Below are 18,502 nucleotides of genomic sequence, written 5' to 3' on the forward strand. Positions count from 1 at the left end.
AAATGACCGCTAGGATTTATGTAAAAAGTACGTTTATTCGGATATGACAATCCCATGAACCACTATAAACTAAAATATACATTTTATCACAAAATACTTGGGTATAATCAACAACAAAAAAACTTATTAATAGACTAATATTAACTATAAAAGCATACATGTTAGGTAAGGAAATTTAAAAAGTAAAACACAACCTTAACGGTAAGTCTACACTACAGATTGATAAAAAAAAGCTTTTTTTGACCAAACAAACCTGTGATTTATGCAAATACAACACTTATGGGCCATAAGTATACAGGTGTGGTAAATCCAAAACCGATCATAGGAAAACCGCGTAACGGACAGAGAAACGTAGGTAATTGCATGTGCGAGAGAAAGACAGAAAACGAAAAAATATCAAGTAGGCCATATTTTCAGCGCGCTGTTGCCGAACGCCAAGTATCACTCAAATACGGTCGACAAAATAACTTGGCGTTTGGCAACAGCGCGCTGAAAATATGGCCTACTTGATATTTTTTTCGTTTTCTATCTTAGTCCCGCGCATGCAATAATGTACGTTTCTCTGTCCGTTACGCGGTTTTCCTATGGTCGGTTTTGGATTTACCACACCTTAAAACTTGACTATTTTTACTTTAGCATACATTTAAACTATTTGTAATACAAAATGAAAATAAAACTTTGTATCGTTACAATAAATTTATTATTAAATTCTATGACTTCAGTGCTATTTGAAGTTATTACAATAATATGTATATTTTTGTCATATTAGACAATTTATCAGCTTATCAGCTAAATTACTATAACGGTATACAATGTTTTAAGGCAAAGGTATTTATAATATTTTACCATATTAAAGAAAAAATGCAACTGTTTATAAAAATAGTCTTTTGAAATCTACACAAAATTACATTTTTACAACTCATATTCTACATACGAAATTAATCCGCATAACAATAAGGGAGGAAAATGCTTGAGCAACCATCTCAGCTAAGGCGGGAAAAATATTTTTATAATCTAATAAGCTACTTTAGAACATCTAGTCGCGATCAAGAAGATCAATTAATAATATCTATGTTGACAACCAAAAAAGGGTTTCCATTGATAATAAATTATAATAATTCTTATCCAATCAAAAAGACAGATGGATTGCTGGCAATAATTGGTTTCTTTGACACAATTTTGGTATTTTTGTGAGACATATCAAGACTACTTTTATATCGAGCAAATTGAATCCGCCTGAAAACGAATGCAGCCTATATAAAAATACCCTGATTATTATAACTTTAGTTGCACGTCATCAAGGCTGTCAATGTTATAAAAAACGAACCAAAATTGAAGAATATTGATTTTTACTTTCAAATGTGACATCTAATGTCAGAACCGTGTTTGCTTACATTTTGAATTGCATTTACAGAATAGTTTTTACAGTTTTAATTAAACTTAGTGGGGGAGCTTAGTTTAGGAGACCCTGAGTTGATCTGATGTGTTTTACTCGGCATTTGTGGATAAACTTTCGAGTAATAATGGAGACATGTTTATTTGCGTAGATTTTCAGGTAGGGGCTTAACAATTCAATGTTTTTTACCGGTTGAATAAGCTTACTCATGCTAGTAAATGGTAATACTTAGCTTTATAGTACTGCACACATTTTTAGATCAAACTATAGATGTCAGCTTCGCACATAAATCTAATAAAGTTGTTTGGAGCTACGTGGTACGTTGTTGGAATGTTGTTTGTCCACAAGTAAACCGTTTAATGACCACAGGAACGTAAAATAGGATCACAAAGCACAACAAATTTCAAAAACGCTGATATTTACATGAAACTTTGACACTTCGAGACGTATAACGATCGGGTGAGATAATCGGTGATCGGAATAGCTCGGGCCGCATTCGTTTTCACGCTCCATGGAGCTCGCAAAGCTTTTTTGACGTCACGATGACGTAATTTGCGAAAACCGTAAATCGACCTACTGTCAAATTACGTCATTGTGACGTCAACAACGCTCTGCTCGCTCCATGGGGATTGAAAACGAATGCGGACTCGGTAACAACAGCGCACTACTGCCAACATATTTTAAGGCGCGTAATTTAAATTTCCGTTACTATGCAATGTTATTGTCTAGTAAGTTTGTTTGGCAATAGAATCACCTGTGTTATGACGTGCAACTAAAGTTACAATTACGAATACGTTCCCATATCTCTTTTTACTTGAATAGCCATCTTTTTTCGATCCTAACGGATCTTTTAAACGCATTCAATAATCCAAAATTATCAAATGTAAGGAAACGACTGAATAATAAATAAACTCGACTGAATAATCCTTACATCAATCCGCTTTGTCGATCGGATTAACAGTCTACGATATAAACGTAGTCAGTGTGTCAAGATTTGTAAATTATCATCGTTCACTCCGGGCATAAATTTGTGGATTTAGAAGCATTCCGCCAAATCAACTCACTCTATAAATGCTATTATACGATCTGGTGATTTACGTAGTGAGCTCTTTGAACACAAAACGGCTTAATGTTTTATTATTATTTACTATAAACAGAGATCGGAGAAAATGTGAGTGATAAAGTCAAGTTTTGCAAAAAAAAAACACTTTTTAGGAGGTTTTACACGTCCTCTTCTTCCCAAACTTGAGGAATTTCGTAATAAAAACCAATTATTCATCTCCACTTGTAAAACCAATTAAATCCATTTTCCACACTTTTAGAAACACAAACCAATTTACCGTAAAGGATTGTAAATAAATACTATTTGTATATTGCGTACAACCTATAAAATCAAAATTAAAACTAAATCTTTCAAAAAGACTTGAACTTACAGTAAAAAACTCAATAAAATTCACTCAGTCAACGTCATTCAATGAAATAAAATAGGAAATGTTTCAAGAATCTCCTTAGTGTATAGTAAACGGTGTCAAATTGTACATAAAACACTTATTACATACCCTAACGGGCTTAACAAGCCCGTATTTCGGCAATGGAACACTATTACTAGAACACCTGGCGCAAAATACCTTTCCGCAATTTCTACAGTGATGCCGTCGTTTAATAACCGAGAAATTTGATCCGCAACTCATGCATTTCGGTGCTTGAATGTCCGGAATCCAAACCGGAGGCGCCTGAGGTACTTCCGGACAATCATCCGACTCCATTTCCGGTATATCCTGTTCCGATGGTGCTCTACTCGCTTCCAAGTTGGCTACGTCAGACTGAATCGACGTGAACCAGTTTATATCGGATCCTAGGGAGGACAAATTGTCTTCTCCCCGTGGATGATTCGTATACTCAGTCTCTGGACAAACTTCGGTGTCCAAGTGGAAATAAACGTTGGTGTCGAACAACGCCTCTTGGGCTAAAATATTTGGATCGACGGAGAATTCGTTGTTTTCAATCACTTCGTCCTCAGTTGGATGATATTCGATCGACGTGTCCAGCGATCGAGTTTCCAAAGATTTGGGCGGCGTTTCAGTTGTATCGGACGCATTGATCAGGAACACTGATTTTAGGATATTGCGAAGATCGCAAGCGAAATTCGTTTGCAGTTGATCGGCCACTCCGGCTATACACACAAACAATCGGTGAATCAAGTCTTCACTAGATCTGAAAAACGATTTGAAAATTCTTTCAGACGATTATAACAATTTAAATTAAAATAATACGTAAAAAGAGTCTTTGTACAGGGTATTCCAAATGTTTTGAAACGGTCTACCTTTTTCCACAAGGTTAAAGTTACCAAGATGGAATTTTGAAAAATCACGTAAGTTTAAGAAATCTATCTCTTGATGGATCAGTTATGAGTTTTACCAAAATTCCTATAATCAGCAGTTAACAAAGTTTTATTCAACCAGTTTTGATAAATCTGAGTTTAAATTATGCAGAAAGAACAACAGCTTTCATTGTTGACTAAAAAAACTGTTAATATCTAATTAGAAAGTAAATTAGGGATTGACATTTTTTCGTGTCAAGTTATATTACAAGTTGAATAGACCACTAACCAATCAACTTTTATACGTCAATAGAACGCTCATTTCATTGGCTATACATTGACCTGTAAAACTCTACCAAAAACAGTGCAATTAAGAGAGTTTTTGAGAATTAAACAAAAGAATACACCAAAAAAATTGGTTAAAGCTTACGCCCTCTAGCGGCCAAACGGTACCACTAACCAATCAACTTTTATACGTCAATAGAAAAGTTATTTCATTGGCTGTCCATCGACATATAAAAGTATATACAAAGAGTTACGAATACGCGTGCTATCTACTGTTTAGTAACAGAGGATGCAACAGAAGCACTTTTTGACTGGTTAAGGGCTAATTTGACCCTGAAAAATTAGGAAAACAGGGTTACATGACCTGCGCTTAGAAATTTCGCGAAAAACTGTTTTTACAGACAATTTTCGTAAGGGTCAAATTTGCCTGAATCACCGCCACTATCCTAATGGGTTTTGCGTTATGCTGGCCACTTAGTGCAAGCGAAAATCGACCTTAATGATTTTACTCGTCGTTTTGCTGCGGCTCGTATTAGGAATTAGTGCACAACATTTTACTCAGTGGTTTACCCTTCGTTAGGATGGAAAAATTCCTATGAAAAAAATGTTCCTATGGAAAAATTGGAATACTCGTTTCTAAGTAATTTGTTTTAACAAATAGCATGAGCGAGAGTGGTTATAAAAATCATCCGAGTCGAAGACGAGACTGACTGTACCAAATTTTGTAGTGTTTTTTGAGGTTATTGGATTGGAAATTTAATGAGGATTCCAAAAATGTGCTTAAAACAGTCATTTTCTCACTCCAAGTGGGTTTGACAAGCAATTTGGTCTTTTCAAACTGTGTTTCTGGCAATTCAAACTTTGACACCTCTTTTCTCTCTGACTGTACCAATTTTTGTAGTGTTTTTTGAGGTTATTGGATTGGAAATTTAATGAGGATTCCAAAAATGTGCTTGAAATAGTCATTTTCTCACTCCAAGTAGGTTTGACAAGCAATTTGGTCCTTTCAAACTGTGTTTCTGGCAGTTCAAACTTTGACACCACTTTTCTCTCTGACTGTACCAATTTTTGTAGTGTTTTTTGAGGTTATTGGATTGGAAATTTAATGAGGATTCCAAAAATGTGCTTAAAACAGCCATTTTCTCACTCCAAGTGGGTTTGACAAGCAATTTGGTCCTTTCAAACTGTGTTTCTGGCAGTTCAAACTTTGACACCTCTTTTCTCTCTGACTGTACCAATTTTTGTAGTGTTTTTTGAGGTTATTCGATTGGAAATTTAATGAGGATTCCAAAAATGTGCTTAAAACAGTCATTTTCTCACTCCAAGTGGGTTTGACAAGCAATTTGGTCCTTTCAAACTGTGTTTCTGGCAGTTCAAACTTTGACACCTCTTTTCTCTCTGACTGTACCATTTTTTGCAGTGTTTTTTGAGGTTATTGGATTGGAAATTTAATGAGGATTCCAAAAATGTGCTTAAAACAGTCATTTTCTCACTCCAAGTGGGTTTGACAAGCAATTTGGTCTTATCAAACTGTGTTTCTGGCAATTCAAACTTTGACACCGCTTTTCTCTCTGACTGTACCAATTTTTGTAGTGTTTTTTGAGGTTATTCGATTGGAAATTTAATGAGGATTCCAAAAATGTGCTTAAAACAGTCATTTTCTCACTCCAAGTGGGTTTGACAAGCAATTTGGTCCTTTCAAACTGTGTTTCTGGCAGTTCAAACTTTGACACCTCTTTTCTCTCTGACTGTACCATTTTTTGCAGTGTTTTTTGAGGTTATTGGATTGGAAATTTAATGAGGATTCCAAAAATGTGCTTAAAACAGTCATTTTCTCACTCCAAGTGGGTTTGACAAGCAATTTGGTCTTATCAAACTGTGTTTCTGGCAATTCAAACTTTGACACCGCTTTTCTCTCTGACTGTACCAATTTTTGTAGTGTTTTTTGAGGTTATTGGATTGGAAATTTAATGAGGATTCCAAAAATGTGCTTAAAACAGTCATTTTCTTACTCCAAGTGGGTTTGACAAGCAATTTGGTCTTTTCAAACTGTGTTTCTGGCAGTTCAAACTTTGACACCTCTTTTCTCTCTGACTGTACCAATTTTTGTAGTGTTTTTTGAGGTTATTGGATTGGAAATTTAATGAGGATTCCAAAAATGTGCTTAAAACAGTCATTTTCTCACTCCAAGTGGGTTTGACAAGCAATTTGGTCTTTTCAAACTGTGTTTCTGGCAATTCAAACTTTGACACCTCTTTTCTCTCTGACTGTACCAAATTTTGTAGTGTTTTTTGAGGTTATTGGATTGGAAATTTAATGAGGATTCCAAAAATGTGCTTAAAACAGTCATTTTCTCACTCCAAGTGGGTTTGACAAGCAATTTGGTCCTTTCCAACTGTTTTTCGGGCAGTTCAAACTTTGACACCGCTTTTCTCTCTGACTGTACCAATTTTTGTAGTGTTTTTTGAGGTTATTGGATTGGAAATTTAATGAGGATTCCAAAAATGTGCTTAAAACAGTCATTTTCTCACTCCAAGTGGGTTTGACAAGCAATTTGGTCTTTTCAAACTGTGTTTCTGGCAGTTCAAACTTTGACACCTCTTTTTTCTCTGACTGTACCATTTTTTTTAGTGTTTTTTGAGGTTATTGGATTGGAAATTTAATGAGGATTCCAAAAATGTGCTTAAAACAGCCATTTTCTCACTCCAAGTGGGTTTGACAAGCAATTTGGTCCTTTCAAACTGTGTTTCTGGCAGTTCAAACTTTGACACCTCTTTTCTCTCTGACTGTACCAATTTTTGTAGTGTTTTTTGAGGTTATTGGATTGGAAATTTAATGAGGATTCCAAAAATGTGCTTAGAACACTAATTTTTTCACTCCAAGTGGGTTTGACAAGCAATTTTGTTCCTGACTGTCTGCTCAAAAGCAAAAATCAAGGTTTAGAAAAATGTTCTTACAGTTTTCGAAACAAAACATGTTTTTCAGATTTATGATAGTTTTTTGTCAAGGGTCACGTGACTGCCTAACTAAATTAACTTCCAAAAACTACGTGACATCTGTCACTAATGTCAAAACTGTCAAAAATTGCCTAGAATTTGCTAGAACACAGTTTTTGAAACAAGACGTTTTTCTGTTATTTATGATAGTTTTTTTGACAAAGGTCACGTGACTGCCTAACTAAATTAACTTCCAACAACTACGTGACATCTGTCACTAATGTCAAAACTGTCAAAGTTTGTTAAAATAAATTACTTAGAAACTCGTTATTCCGAATTTTTCCGGAAAAATTAAATGCACTAGGGATATTACCCCCGAAAAACATTGAGTTGTTCTCTAGATACTTCTAATCACCGTGAATCACCCTGTAGACAAACGAGTTGACTAAACTTGACAATAATTTAAAATGCCTCATGATAACACTGAATGTGAGTAAAAACATCCGAAAATTGGCATAGTTTTACAGAATTTGAATGCATAAAGTAATCCCTAAATTTAGTCAGATAAAACCAACTAACAAATCATAATTACCTGTACTTAGATCGGAGTTCTTCTCTATTAGCAATTTCGGCCGCCTGTAAAGCATAAGCAATCTCCTCGTCATCCGGATAATTGCTATTAAAGGAAGAGGTTTCGGAACTGCTTGAACTGGAATACTCTTTACTGGATCGGTTTCCAGCGGTTTTCTTCCTAAGTCGCGCGACAGTTTCCGGAAAGGGTTTAGAGGTGCTGTTGCAAGGACCGTTTTTCCGTCTGCTTTCGCATTTTTCACAATTAGTACAGTCGGTAGTTTCGAAACTGGGCGATCGATCGAGACTAGTGGTTTCAGTGCAAATACCGGAATCGTCAGGCGATTCTAGATCTTGTCCCGGTTTATGAGCGGAATTTTCGCTCATGTTGAGAATTGACGATAAAGTGGCCGCTGCAGCCGAAATTACTTCGAGCGAATCCTGTTCAGGTGGAGATTCAGCCGAGACGGAGTTTCTTCTAGGATTAGGCGATGCAGATGATGCTATAATAGTGTTTCGAACCACGTTTTTTGGTATCAAGTACCCCGATGTAGACGGTACTTCTAAGGTGATGTCGGTTTCGTTCAGCATCAGGTTTCGTTGGGAATTCTCCTCGGATGGAGGTGTATCAGTACCGTCGCTGTGAAAAAGTCGTTCGTGACAAAATGGAAATCCGCTATAAAACTCCTCGAAAAATTCGTCCTTGTTAAAATCAAAATCTACGTCACTGACCGACTTGACGTCGTCAATTTGCTCGTTATCACAAAGAAGCTTCTCCAGCATAAACAATTCACGTTTATTTAAAATCCACAATAATTCGCGGATTTTATGCAACAAAGTCCTGAACGGTCTAAACATTTCACTCATTTTCTCGACCGGTTTGTCAATGCACAAAGGTCCATTCGGGAACACTAAAAGCCCGCTCACAATAGCCAATCGGGGTATAGTAAACATTAAAGCCGGATCACAGTCATCCACCATATCCTGTTTTAAAAGTTTCATTTTTAGCGCCCTTTGCAACGTCTCAGAAAATAAAACACCTATCAACTCCTGCAACTCGTACTCCTGGGTACTTTTTACCGGTACCATGGCGCTCACGTAAGCCAATTCAAATTGCGCAAACAGTTTATCGAATATTTTTAGGCTTTCCAACAACATTTCGGTGACCAGATCGTTACTGTCGAGTTTAATAGGACCGTTAGGTGTGTTGTTTCTTAAACAAGCGTCCCGTAAAAGGTTACGAACGTTTTCCAAGCTTTTTGTCACTGCTTTGGCCAATGGACGCATCGCTGTACTTTCGGCTTCGCGATTCATTATTGAAGATCCAGCCGCCAAACACTGAAAAACTTTCTATTTAGCTTATAGTAAATCAATTTTTTCGTATCTTAATTAAATTGGCTGAAGAAAGTTTAACCGAAGAAGAAGAGACAGTTGAAAAGTTGAAAAATTTCATGAAAATCCATTCATTAATAACAAAGTTATGACAAATTAAAATTCAAAAATCCTCTAAGCTAACGGTCACAAAAGAACACCCTGCATCAACTGTTGCCATAGAAATGGTGTTACTATTTACTTGTTTATTATTAATTATTAATTGATTAATTTCTAAAAAAAAAAAAAAAAAAATTTTGGTCACAGCTATTTGAAAGCACTATAGATCCAGTGGCGTAGTAATTTTTTCAATAAAAAAATCGCTAATAAAAATTCTCCATTTTCTATCAAGAAAAAGTATCGTAATATGACCTGAAAACTGAAATAAATATTTAAAATTTTCTCCCGTAATAGACATTTCATTCCTAATTATTTAAAAAAAAAAATCATTGAAATCGATTAATAACCTAAAATTTTATAGGGGTGTTTCCATTCTAAATGGGTCACACTGTATATAAAAAAAATCTAGATTGGAGTGCAAATTACAGCTTCACAATGCTTCAAAATTAGCAACAACGCTGCAAATTCACAAAAAGTGACACAATTTTCGAATTGAAATTTCTCAAAAACTGAAAAAGTTAGAAAATTCGCTCAACCGTCATTTTGTAACATTTTTCATCCTCTTTCTAATGATATATAAAAAATTTAGATTGGAGTGCAAATTACAGCTTCACAATGCTTCAAAATTAACAACAACGCTGCAAATTCACAAAAAGTGACACAATTTTCGAATTGAAATTTCTCAAAAACTAAAAAAGTTAGAAAATTCGCTCAACCGTCATTTTGTAACATTTTTCATCCTCTTTCGAATGATATATAAAAAATCTAGATTGGAGTGCAAATTACAGCTTCACAATGCTTCAAACCTGGCAACAACACTGAAAACTCACAGAAAGTGACACAATTTTCGAATTGAAATTTCTCAAAAACTAAAAAAGTTAGAAAATTCGCTTAACCGACATTTTGTAACATTTTTCATCCTCTTTCTAATGATATATAAAAAAAATCTAGATTGGAGTGCAAATTACAGCTTCACAAGGCTTCAAACCTGGCAACAACGCTGCAAACTCACAAAAAGTGACACAATTTTCTAATTGAAATTTCTCAAAAACTAAAAAAGTTAGAAAATTCGCTCAACCGTCATTTTGTAACATTTTTCATCCTCTTTCTAATGATATATAAAAAATCTAGATTGGAGTGCAAATTACAGCTTCACAAGGCTTCAAACCTGGCAACAACGCTGTAAACTCACAAAAAGTGACACAATTTTCGAATTGAAATTTTTCAAAAACTAAAAAAGTTAGAAAATTCGCTCAACCGTCATTTTGTAAAATTTTTCATCCTCTTTCTAATGATATATAAAAAATCTAGATTGGAGTGCAAATTACAGCTTCACAATGCTTCAAACTTAGCAACAACGCTGCAAACTCACAAAAAGTGACACAATTTTCGAATTGAAATTTCTCAAAAACTGAAAAAGTTAGAAAATTCGCTCAACCGTCATTTTGTAACATTTTTCATCCTCTTTCTAATGATATATAAAAAATTTAGATTGGAGTGCAAATTACAGCTTCACAATGCTTCAAAATTAACAACAACGCTGCAAATTCACAAAAAGTGACACAATTTTCGAATTGAAATTTCTCAAAAACTAAAAAAGTTAGAAAATTCGCTCAACCGTCATTTTGTAACATTTTTCATCCTCTTTCGAATGATATATAAAAAATCTAGATTGGAGTACAAATTACAGCTTCACAATGCTTCAAACCTGGCAACAACACTGAAAACTCACAGAAAGTGACACAATTTTCGAATTGAAATTTCTCAAAAACTAAAAAAGTTAGAAAATTCGCTTAACCGACATTTTGTAACATTTTTCATCCTCTTTCTAATGATATATAAAAAAAATCTAGATTGGAGTGCAAATTACAGCTTCACAAGGCTTCAAACCTGGCAACAACGCTGCAAACTCACAAAAAGTGACACAATTTTCTAATTGAAATTTCTCAAAAACTAAAAAAGTTAGAAAATTCGCTCAACCGTCATTTTGTAACATTTTTCATCCTCTTTCTAATGATATATAAAAAATCTAGATTGGAGTGCAAATTACAGCTTCACAAGGCTTCAAACCTGGCAACAACGCTGTAAACTCACAAAAAGTGACACAATTTTCGAATTGAAATTTTTCAAAAACTAAAAAAGTTAGAAAATTCGCTCAACCGTCATTTTGTAAAATTTTTCATCCTCTTTCTAATGATATATAAAAAATCTAGATTGGAGTGCAAATTACAGCTTCACAATGCTTCAAACTTAGCAACAACGCTGCAAACTCACAAAAAGTGACACAATTTTCGAATTGAAATTTCTCAAAAACTGAAAAAGTTAGAAAATTCGCTCAACCGTCATTTTGTAACATTTTTCATCCTCTTTCTAATGATATATAAAAAATCTAGATTGGAGTGCAAATTACAGCTTCACAAGGCTTCAAACCTGGCAACAACGCTACAAACTCACAAAAAGTGACACAATTTTCGAATTGAAATTTCTCAAAAACTGAAAAAGTTTGAAAATTCGCTCAACCGTCATTTTGTAACATTTTTCATCCTCTTTCTAATGATATATAAAAAATCTAGATTGGAGTGCAAATTACAGCTTCACAATGCTTCAAACTTAGCAACAACGCTGCAAACTCACAGAAAGTGACACAAGTTAGAAAATTAAAAAAAAAATTTGTTAATGTGTGTTGATATGAAATAACCTGTCAGTTAAAATTATTTTTTATTTTCGTTTTTTCAGTAAAACTTTGACACCCTGTATCTTCGTTATTGTTCACATTTCGAAAAAAATTTTATTTAACCTTGAACCTTGTTTTTTGAAGCCCTATTCGCAGGTGAAAGAAAAGCCCCAACTTTGGAATCACCCTGTATAATAACTTGGCAGAACCAAGTTTAACCAAAAAAGAGACAGTTGAAAAGAGAAAGCAAATTAGAAAGACTCTTCCTAACAAAGTTACAAGACAATTGACTGTGTTACACACTACATTGATTATAAGAAATTAGTTTATATTTGACTCTGATAATTGGATTGGCAATTTTAATTTCAAAATGAAATAAGATAAGAGACCACTGGCAACATAATTCCCACCAAAGGCAAACCCAGGTCAGCCAAAAACATCTTCCCAACATGAAAGGAATTATGGGGGCTGTCCCTTCTTGTTAAATAGCTATTCTTTGGTTTAACATTGCATCAAACATTTAACAGGTTTGTTATGAAAAGTGATAAATGACTAATGTGTTGACGATTGTTAATGTTATAATGCTTACTTTACTTATCAGTAAAACGTAATTAATATTACTCATAATAATCAATATAAAAACCAAACTTTTTCCATGATAATTGTTGCTGGTTAAAGTGAAAAACTTGAAGAAATGAATGATTTTTACAGTTTATTTGTTAATAAAGTATAAGAAGCCTTAAACTTGTGTATTAATGAACTGTATGTTGGTTTTATCAAAATAAAAAAAAATGCCCTAACACATACCTCGGCACCAAACCATAATTGGCCAGCCAAATTGTCCTGTAAGACATCCTCAGGGAATTTGACCCTAAAATCCCTATTAGCTCTCTCGTCGCCAATCAAGTTATCCATTATGGCATTGGTAATCGTTAGAACTTTGTCTTGAGCCTGTCGCAGCTGGTTTACCAAGGTGGTGCATCTTTCGGGGTCCTTTCTTCCGTCAAAACTGTCCAATTCGTTAGCCACCACGTTAAGGTCCTCATCCGCGTAGAAAAATTGCGCTAGCAACGACTTGTCGTCCCTCTGAAATTGTTCATGAGATTCATCTATCCTAAACCAGTTTAAATAACACTTATTTTTAAAATGAATACCGGTTTAAGCATCTCAGTTAACTAATGGTGTAATGCAAATTATGTTATTTGCTTTGTCCACTAGAGAAAACAGGCAACACCTAATAAGGCAAATGGCGTATTTGCAAATGTTTTGTCACAAAAAAAAACATGGCGACACGTGGTTTTATTGGCAATGGATTTTGTTTGTTGAACTGATCAATTATGCGTTAAATCGTCAATGTCTCAGATTAACCTTGGAAGACCTAATCAATTACTTACTTGTAGATAATTTACTGAAGGGTATCAAGATTTAATTTGTTACTGTAGAAAACCCAAGAATTTATGTTTTCCTACAATTTTAGATTACTGTTTCTGTGATGTTGTAGTAAGACTATTATTAAAAAAAAGTTTTGGAAACCTGAAAATCCCACCAAATTATTGCAAAAGGGTGTATATACTTGAAACTTCTAGTTTATAGTAATTGCTACCTGCATTTAATCCTTAAACAAATTAAGCTGGTATCTAACCAATACATTTATCAGGGAATTTAAAATGGTAGGTAAATAGTGTAACCAATTTATAAAAAATAAAAAATTACACCCATTTTATATGAGATTTGCTTCACAGTGAATCATTAAAAATTGTATTTGGTTTGTTATTTCACATATTGGTTAATGATAATGTTTTAAACTCTGATTAACAGTTAAGTATTCTAAAATAACATTATCTCTTATGGAAAATCAGAGACATATCGCTAATAACAAACACATAGAAACTTTCCAATTTGTGGGTACCCAAGATTTTCTATTTTTGTTTAACAATCAGAACTAGAGAAAATCACATACTCAAGATACGATTTAACCTTGAAACATCTAATCAAATGACATATGGAAATTAAATAGCATGAAATCCAACCAGTAATGATAAGCTTACCCACTTAAGTAAATAGCTGAACCTGAAGAAATTGATATAATAATTACTGACTGAATATCCATAATGACACAGAATCATTGTTTTGGTGTAGGAAAAGTGACATCTTTTGTTTTTGCTCGATAAATAAATTGACATAATTGTGAATTTTCTTCAAAAAGCTAAATAACAAAAATTTCCAATTTACTTAGGTTAAGAACCAAAAAGTATGCTACACACTTTTGTATGGTACTGAATCAGGTAATGGTAGTAAAAGTATAAACACCATAGTGAAAGTGACTACAGCTTTTACTACTGATAAGTATCTCCAATTTAAATTGTTTACTAACATGGATTTAAAATTTCAAATGCAAAGTGCTAATTGCAACTATAGAACAAGGAAAAATAAGCAATATTATTATAATGAAATGTCATCATTGCAAGATAGAAAGTGAAACTTTTGTTACTAATTTGTGATCTACTTTTATGGTTCTAGAAGGTGTGGAAATAATAGCGGGTACATTTCTAGAATGATAACAAGTAAAAGAACAAAAAATACAACCCTTCTGTAAAATGGGGGAAAACATTGGCTTTATTTACCTTTGGTTTGTAGAACCACTTGCGAATGGACTCCATTTAGTTCAAAACAAATTGGTCCCGACTATCAGCTAAATTGTTTAACCATTATTTGCTCCGATCGTAGGATAATCTGTGCAAATTTGAAATTTTCCACCATAAAAGCACCAATTATGACTTATGAGTGAGTACCCTAGTTCTTCTTGACCTAATATACACAGCTTGTTTCGACACGATCATGGATTTCAACAGCTGCAAATTCCTAGAGCGTGTATGGATAATTAACGGCACAAACAGTTCAAGACAATTTTTCGATGGAAAACTAAAAAAATTACAAAAAACTTGCTAATAGTAGACACGCACTAACCCAGGAACACTTCGATTTTGACAGCTATGTTATTTATAATTTTTTTCCAAGAGATCACATTGTCAGGATGACGTTTAATGACAGTCTTGACGTTATTGATTTTGAAACTACAGGAAACTGCAATTAAAGTTTCTACTTAGGGATTCGCAATATAGGTGGCGCTGTACTCAATTTGTCTAAATAAATGTGAAAGTTGTAGTGTTTTGAATAGAGGGAAGCATTTATCGCGTTCTGTTAACCGCGTATTTTTAAAACTGTATTTCTCAACTATATCAAAATGCTTATTAACAATTTAACAAGATGTAACTGGTGACGTCAGCCAATATCCTGGAGGACAAACAACCTGTCCATGTTTAATGCATTGAAGACATTTTTTTAGTTTAAATTTATTTTCTGTTGTATTAATTGAAACATTGCGGGCTCAAACAGTCTGTTCGTGTGCCGCCGGAAATAAATCTCTAAAAAATGACGCGGTTAAGGTTTGAAGTGAAAAAATGCGGCTACCGGGATGAGTAATTCCTTTGTTCAATCGTTATCGCGTGACAACTGCCTTATGTCGCCAGACAAAACAAATAAAAAAGACAAAATATAACCCCTTTTAGTCTCTACTGCGTTTAACGAACATAAATAAAGACCACGACAATCAGCAGATAACTAAAAGTAAGTGCCCACCGCTAAAATACCCTGTAAATGCCATATACAAACGGTTCTAGAAACGCTGATTGTACTGTTGTTGTTTTTTACCCTAATTTAGTAGGTCTGTTCAGCTATTGGCCATTACCCTTAAAATGTCAATGTCACGTGAGCATTCAACCAATAAAAGTCCGATTTTCAGTTGGAAATTGCTTGTGCGAACAGACCTAATATAGTAACAATCGTACTTTTAATTTATTAATTTTAAAAAAAGTTGGTAAAAATGTCCCACAATTCAATTCTTAGAAAAATTTGGTGGGAACGATGGGGTGTGGCTAATAACAGCTTGCAATTGATGGAGTTTTATTGTTTTTTTTTTACCGGATGTGACAAATTGTAGCTTATATGTATTTGCGGAATAGCGGAGCCCAAAATTATCCTCAATAAGGTTTGCCAAAAGCTTTTACTATTTCCGTTGTCTTTTGTTGATTTTCATGAAGCTACTTTTACCAGTAAACTTTACCAAATTAATATGATAGAACTGCATGGGAGTTAACTAAACTCTAGTTAATTGAAAAGCTCGATTATTGAAACCTCGAAAGGCGAGAGGCTAGGATACGGTGCATAAATGATTTTCGTCGAATCGATCAGACAGACTCAGGAGAGGCTTTGTAACTAAATACTCGTGGGTGAATACTCGAAAAGAGCAGCGTTTCGCTCCCGCCCTACTCATTCGGGATCAATTAAGCGTTTAATTCTCTGCGGACCAGAGGACCTGCGAAATGGGGCTGCGAATTATGCATTTCAAATAAGCAGGTCTCGGTAAACATGTTTTTGGGGTTAGGTTGCACTTGATTAGAATTGTCAACTGTCAGTATTGTAGGAAACGGAAAGCTGCTTTTTTGACCAATCACAAAACGCACACGTGGATTTAGCATAAGTATAGAGCAGGCTAGGATAGTTGACAGTTACGTCAGGTGACTTTATTGGATGATAACGAATGCAAAATCGTTCATTAACGAGTCGCATTAATGTATAAATAAACAAATTGGTTAGAACATTTGTCATGGAGAGTACAACACAACAAACAAGTTTAAACACTGTTCAATGCAAGAAAATTTGTAAATCCTTGAAACTAGGTAAGCAAAACTGGTAAATGGTTCTTATGTTATTACCAAGAACATTCATGCAAAATTATTTTTGTTGCTCTCATAATGAAGGATGCTTTAAAATGTAACTCACATTCCTGTGTATGTAACAAGTACCTAATAAGTTTACTGTACTAGAAAGCACTTGTACTTACCATTGAGTATAGTGTTGGAGAAAAATCATCCCACTTCAAAGTGTTCCACCACTGTTGAGTTAGATCCGGTTTTTTGTTAAGTAAAAAACTGACACGGTTGGGCTTTTTCCTGAATTGCTGTTACAATGTTGCTTGAAACACTTACGAACAGGCAGCAAACAAAAATTACCTCAAGTTTTGATTTTAAACCGTAAAAATTCATCTAATCCTCAAAAAAGTCAATTTCCACAATACAAACAAACGCAAACTGTCACTGCCATATTGGAATTTTTGACAAGCACCTTCTAGGCTTTCTAGTAGGCGGTGCATCCACCATTCAGAACTAACTGTCATTGTCATTGTCAAGGGTGCCTGTGATTTCGGTTTGCCGTGTGGCGTCTTTTATATTTAACCATTTCGATTATATTTATCAATCGCTTTCATTAATACACTCGATGGTTAAATAACTATTAATTAACAAACTATAAGTGCAAAAGCAATATGCATATCTGGAATGCTAAGTTACTAAATCTATATTCTTGTCCTACTACCATATTAAACCATAAAAATCAAACAGTCGATAAACAAATAACCGAATGGTTATTTAAATTATTAGGTAGTTGCGACTGTATATAGCTTTTATTTCCCTGTTTACTATACTATTAAGCCACAACGATACCACACAGATTCACTTATATTAATCTGTTTTATCTGATGGAATGTTAAAAGGCTTTAAATGGCCTTCGGGGTATGTACGGGATGCACACAAGGATTCGTATAGAGCGGACACTCGAAGGTGCGACATTCTTAAAATATTTCTGAGATAACGGCAAGGGCGTAGAATATGGAATACACATTTTGGATTTCTAGTAGTCGTCCATTTTATTATACAAAGTAGTTTTACTTATCCATTGATTTTGTGTGTGTTTAAAAAAAAAACCTTTAATTTATTCGTTACTGTCACACTCTACTGTGTGATGAACTGTTTACCACGTGATGGTTGTATACGAGTGTCGGCGAAAGTCACGTGTCAAATCTCATCTCAGCTTGCGTTCCAGTCGACTCGATGAAAATTCCATAGTGTGAACTTGTCAAGAACTGTCAAGAATAGACAATTAGCGTACAAAAGTAAAAAGAGGGGGGAAATTAAAATATCAAAGTTTTTCAACGATTTTGAAGAGACGACGCCGACGTCGTCGTTGGCGGCGCGTCGGGGGTGGAAAAGGACGCCGCGCAGCGCACAAAACCAACTAGATCGAGCGATAACCACATATCGTTGGGGTAACAATTGGATTAGCCATTTAACGTCAAGTTTGAGTAATGGCCGGTAACCCGGCACCCCCCGTTTACCAGTACAGTTGCTGCTGATTAAAATGTAATCTAATATAGCTTCCGGAAAATACGCCGAACAACGCAAACTGAATATTTCGGCTTTGTTATTTCGATTCTATCGTTTTATTTGTGATGCCGGATTAAAATCTCATCTGGTCCAGTTCGTTAGTATCAATTAAATTTCAATCGGGCAGCGTTTTCTCTGTCCGGCTGTTTTAAATTACTTTGTTGCTTACGAAAGTTCCCTATTAAATTTTTTTCCTGCATGATGATTATAAATCAAACTAAGTGCGCGCCACTGTCTTGTTCCTGGTAAATAAATGTTCATAAACCGGGAAGCTAAAATAAGTAGCGGCTTTTAAAAGTTTGTTTTTGGAAAGGAATTAAGGGGATAGCTTGAAACAGACGATCGAAGGAAACACAACTTTACTGACTTATTAAACGCTAAATGGTGGTGGACAAGCGATTACGGGACGTTCATCACTTTTCGGATTGGATTAGATCGACTTTTCATCGACTTAACGTGACTTTCTTTGTTGTTTATTTTCTACAGTAATTTGCTATATATTTTATCAGTTGAAATTGTATTTATGTTTTTTTTTTCACTAATATTGGG

The 18,502-nt window shown here is 34.5% G+C and overlaps 2 protein-coding genes across 2 annotated transcripts in view; both read right to left on the reverse strand.

Annotated features, from left to right (window-relative positions):
• Window positions 1-15: 15 nt before the first annotated feature.
• Window positions 16-14,686, reverse strand: LOC145733084 (lateral signaling target protein 2 homolog). Its single transcript, XM_081985722.1, has 4 exons — window positions 14,297-14,686; window positions 12,480-12,758; window positions 7,530-8,845; window positions 16-3,610 (listed from the first exon to the last, which is right to left on the reverse strand). Exons 1-4 carry the CDS (start codon window positions 14,330-14,332, stop codon window positions 2,905-2,907), a joined length of 2,337 nt encoding a protein of 778 aa, XP_081841848.1. The 5' UTR covers window positions 14,333-14,686; the 3' UTR covers window positions 16-2,904.
• The window catches only part of LOC145732410 (mitogen-activated protein kinase ERK-A-like), a 6,032-nt gene continuing 2,100 nt past the window's right edge, over window positions 14,571-18,502 (reverse strand). Inside the window, 1 exon segment of the mRNA XM_081984646.1 lies at window positions 14,571-14,594. Within this exon segment, the coding sequence (XP_081840772.1) occupies window positions 14,571-14,594 (24 nt within the window).

The sequence above is a fragment of the Ips typographus genome, linkage group LG8, assembly GCF_016097725.1.
Source record: "Ips typographus isolate SLU linkage group LG8, UJ_Ityp_2.0, whole genome shotgun sequence".
Lineage (NCBI taxonomy): Eukaryota > Metazoa > Arthropoda > Insecta > Coleoptera > Curculionidae > Ips > Ips typographus.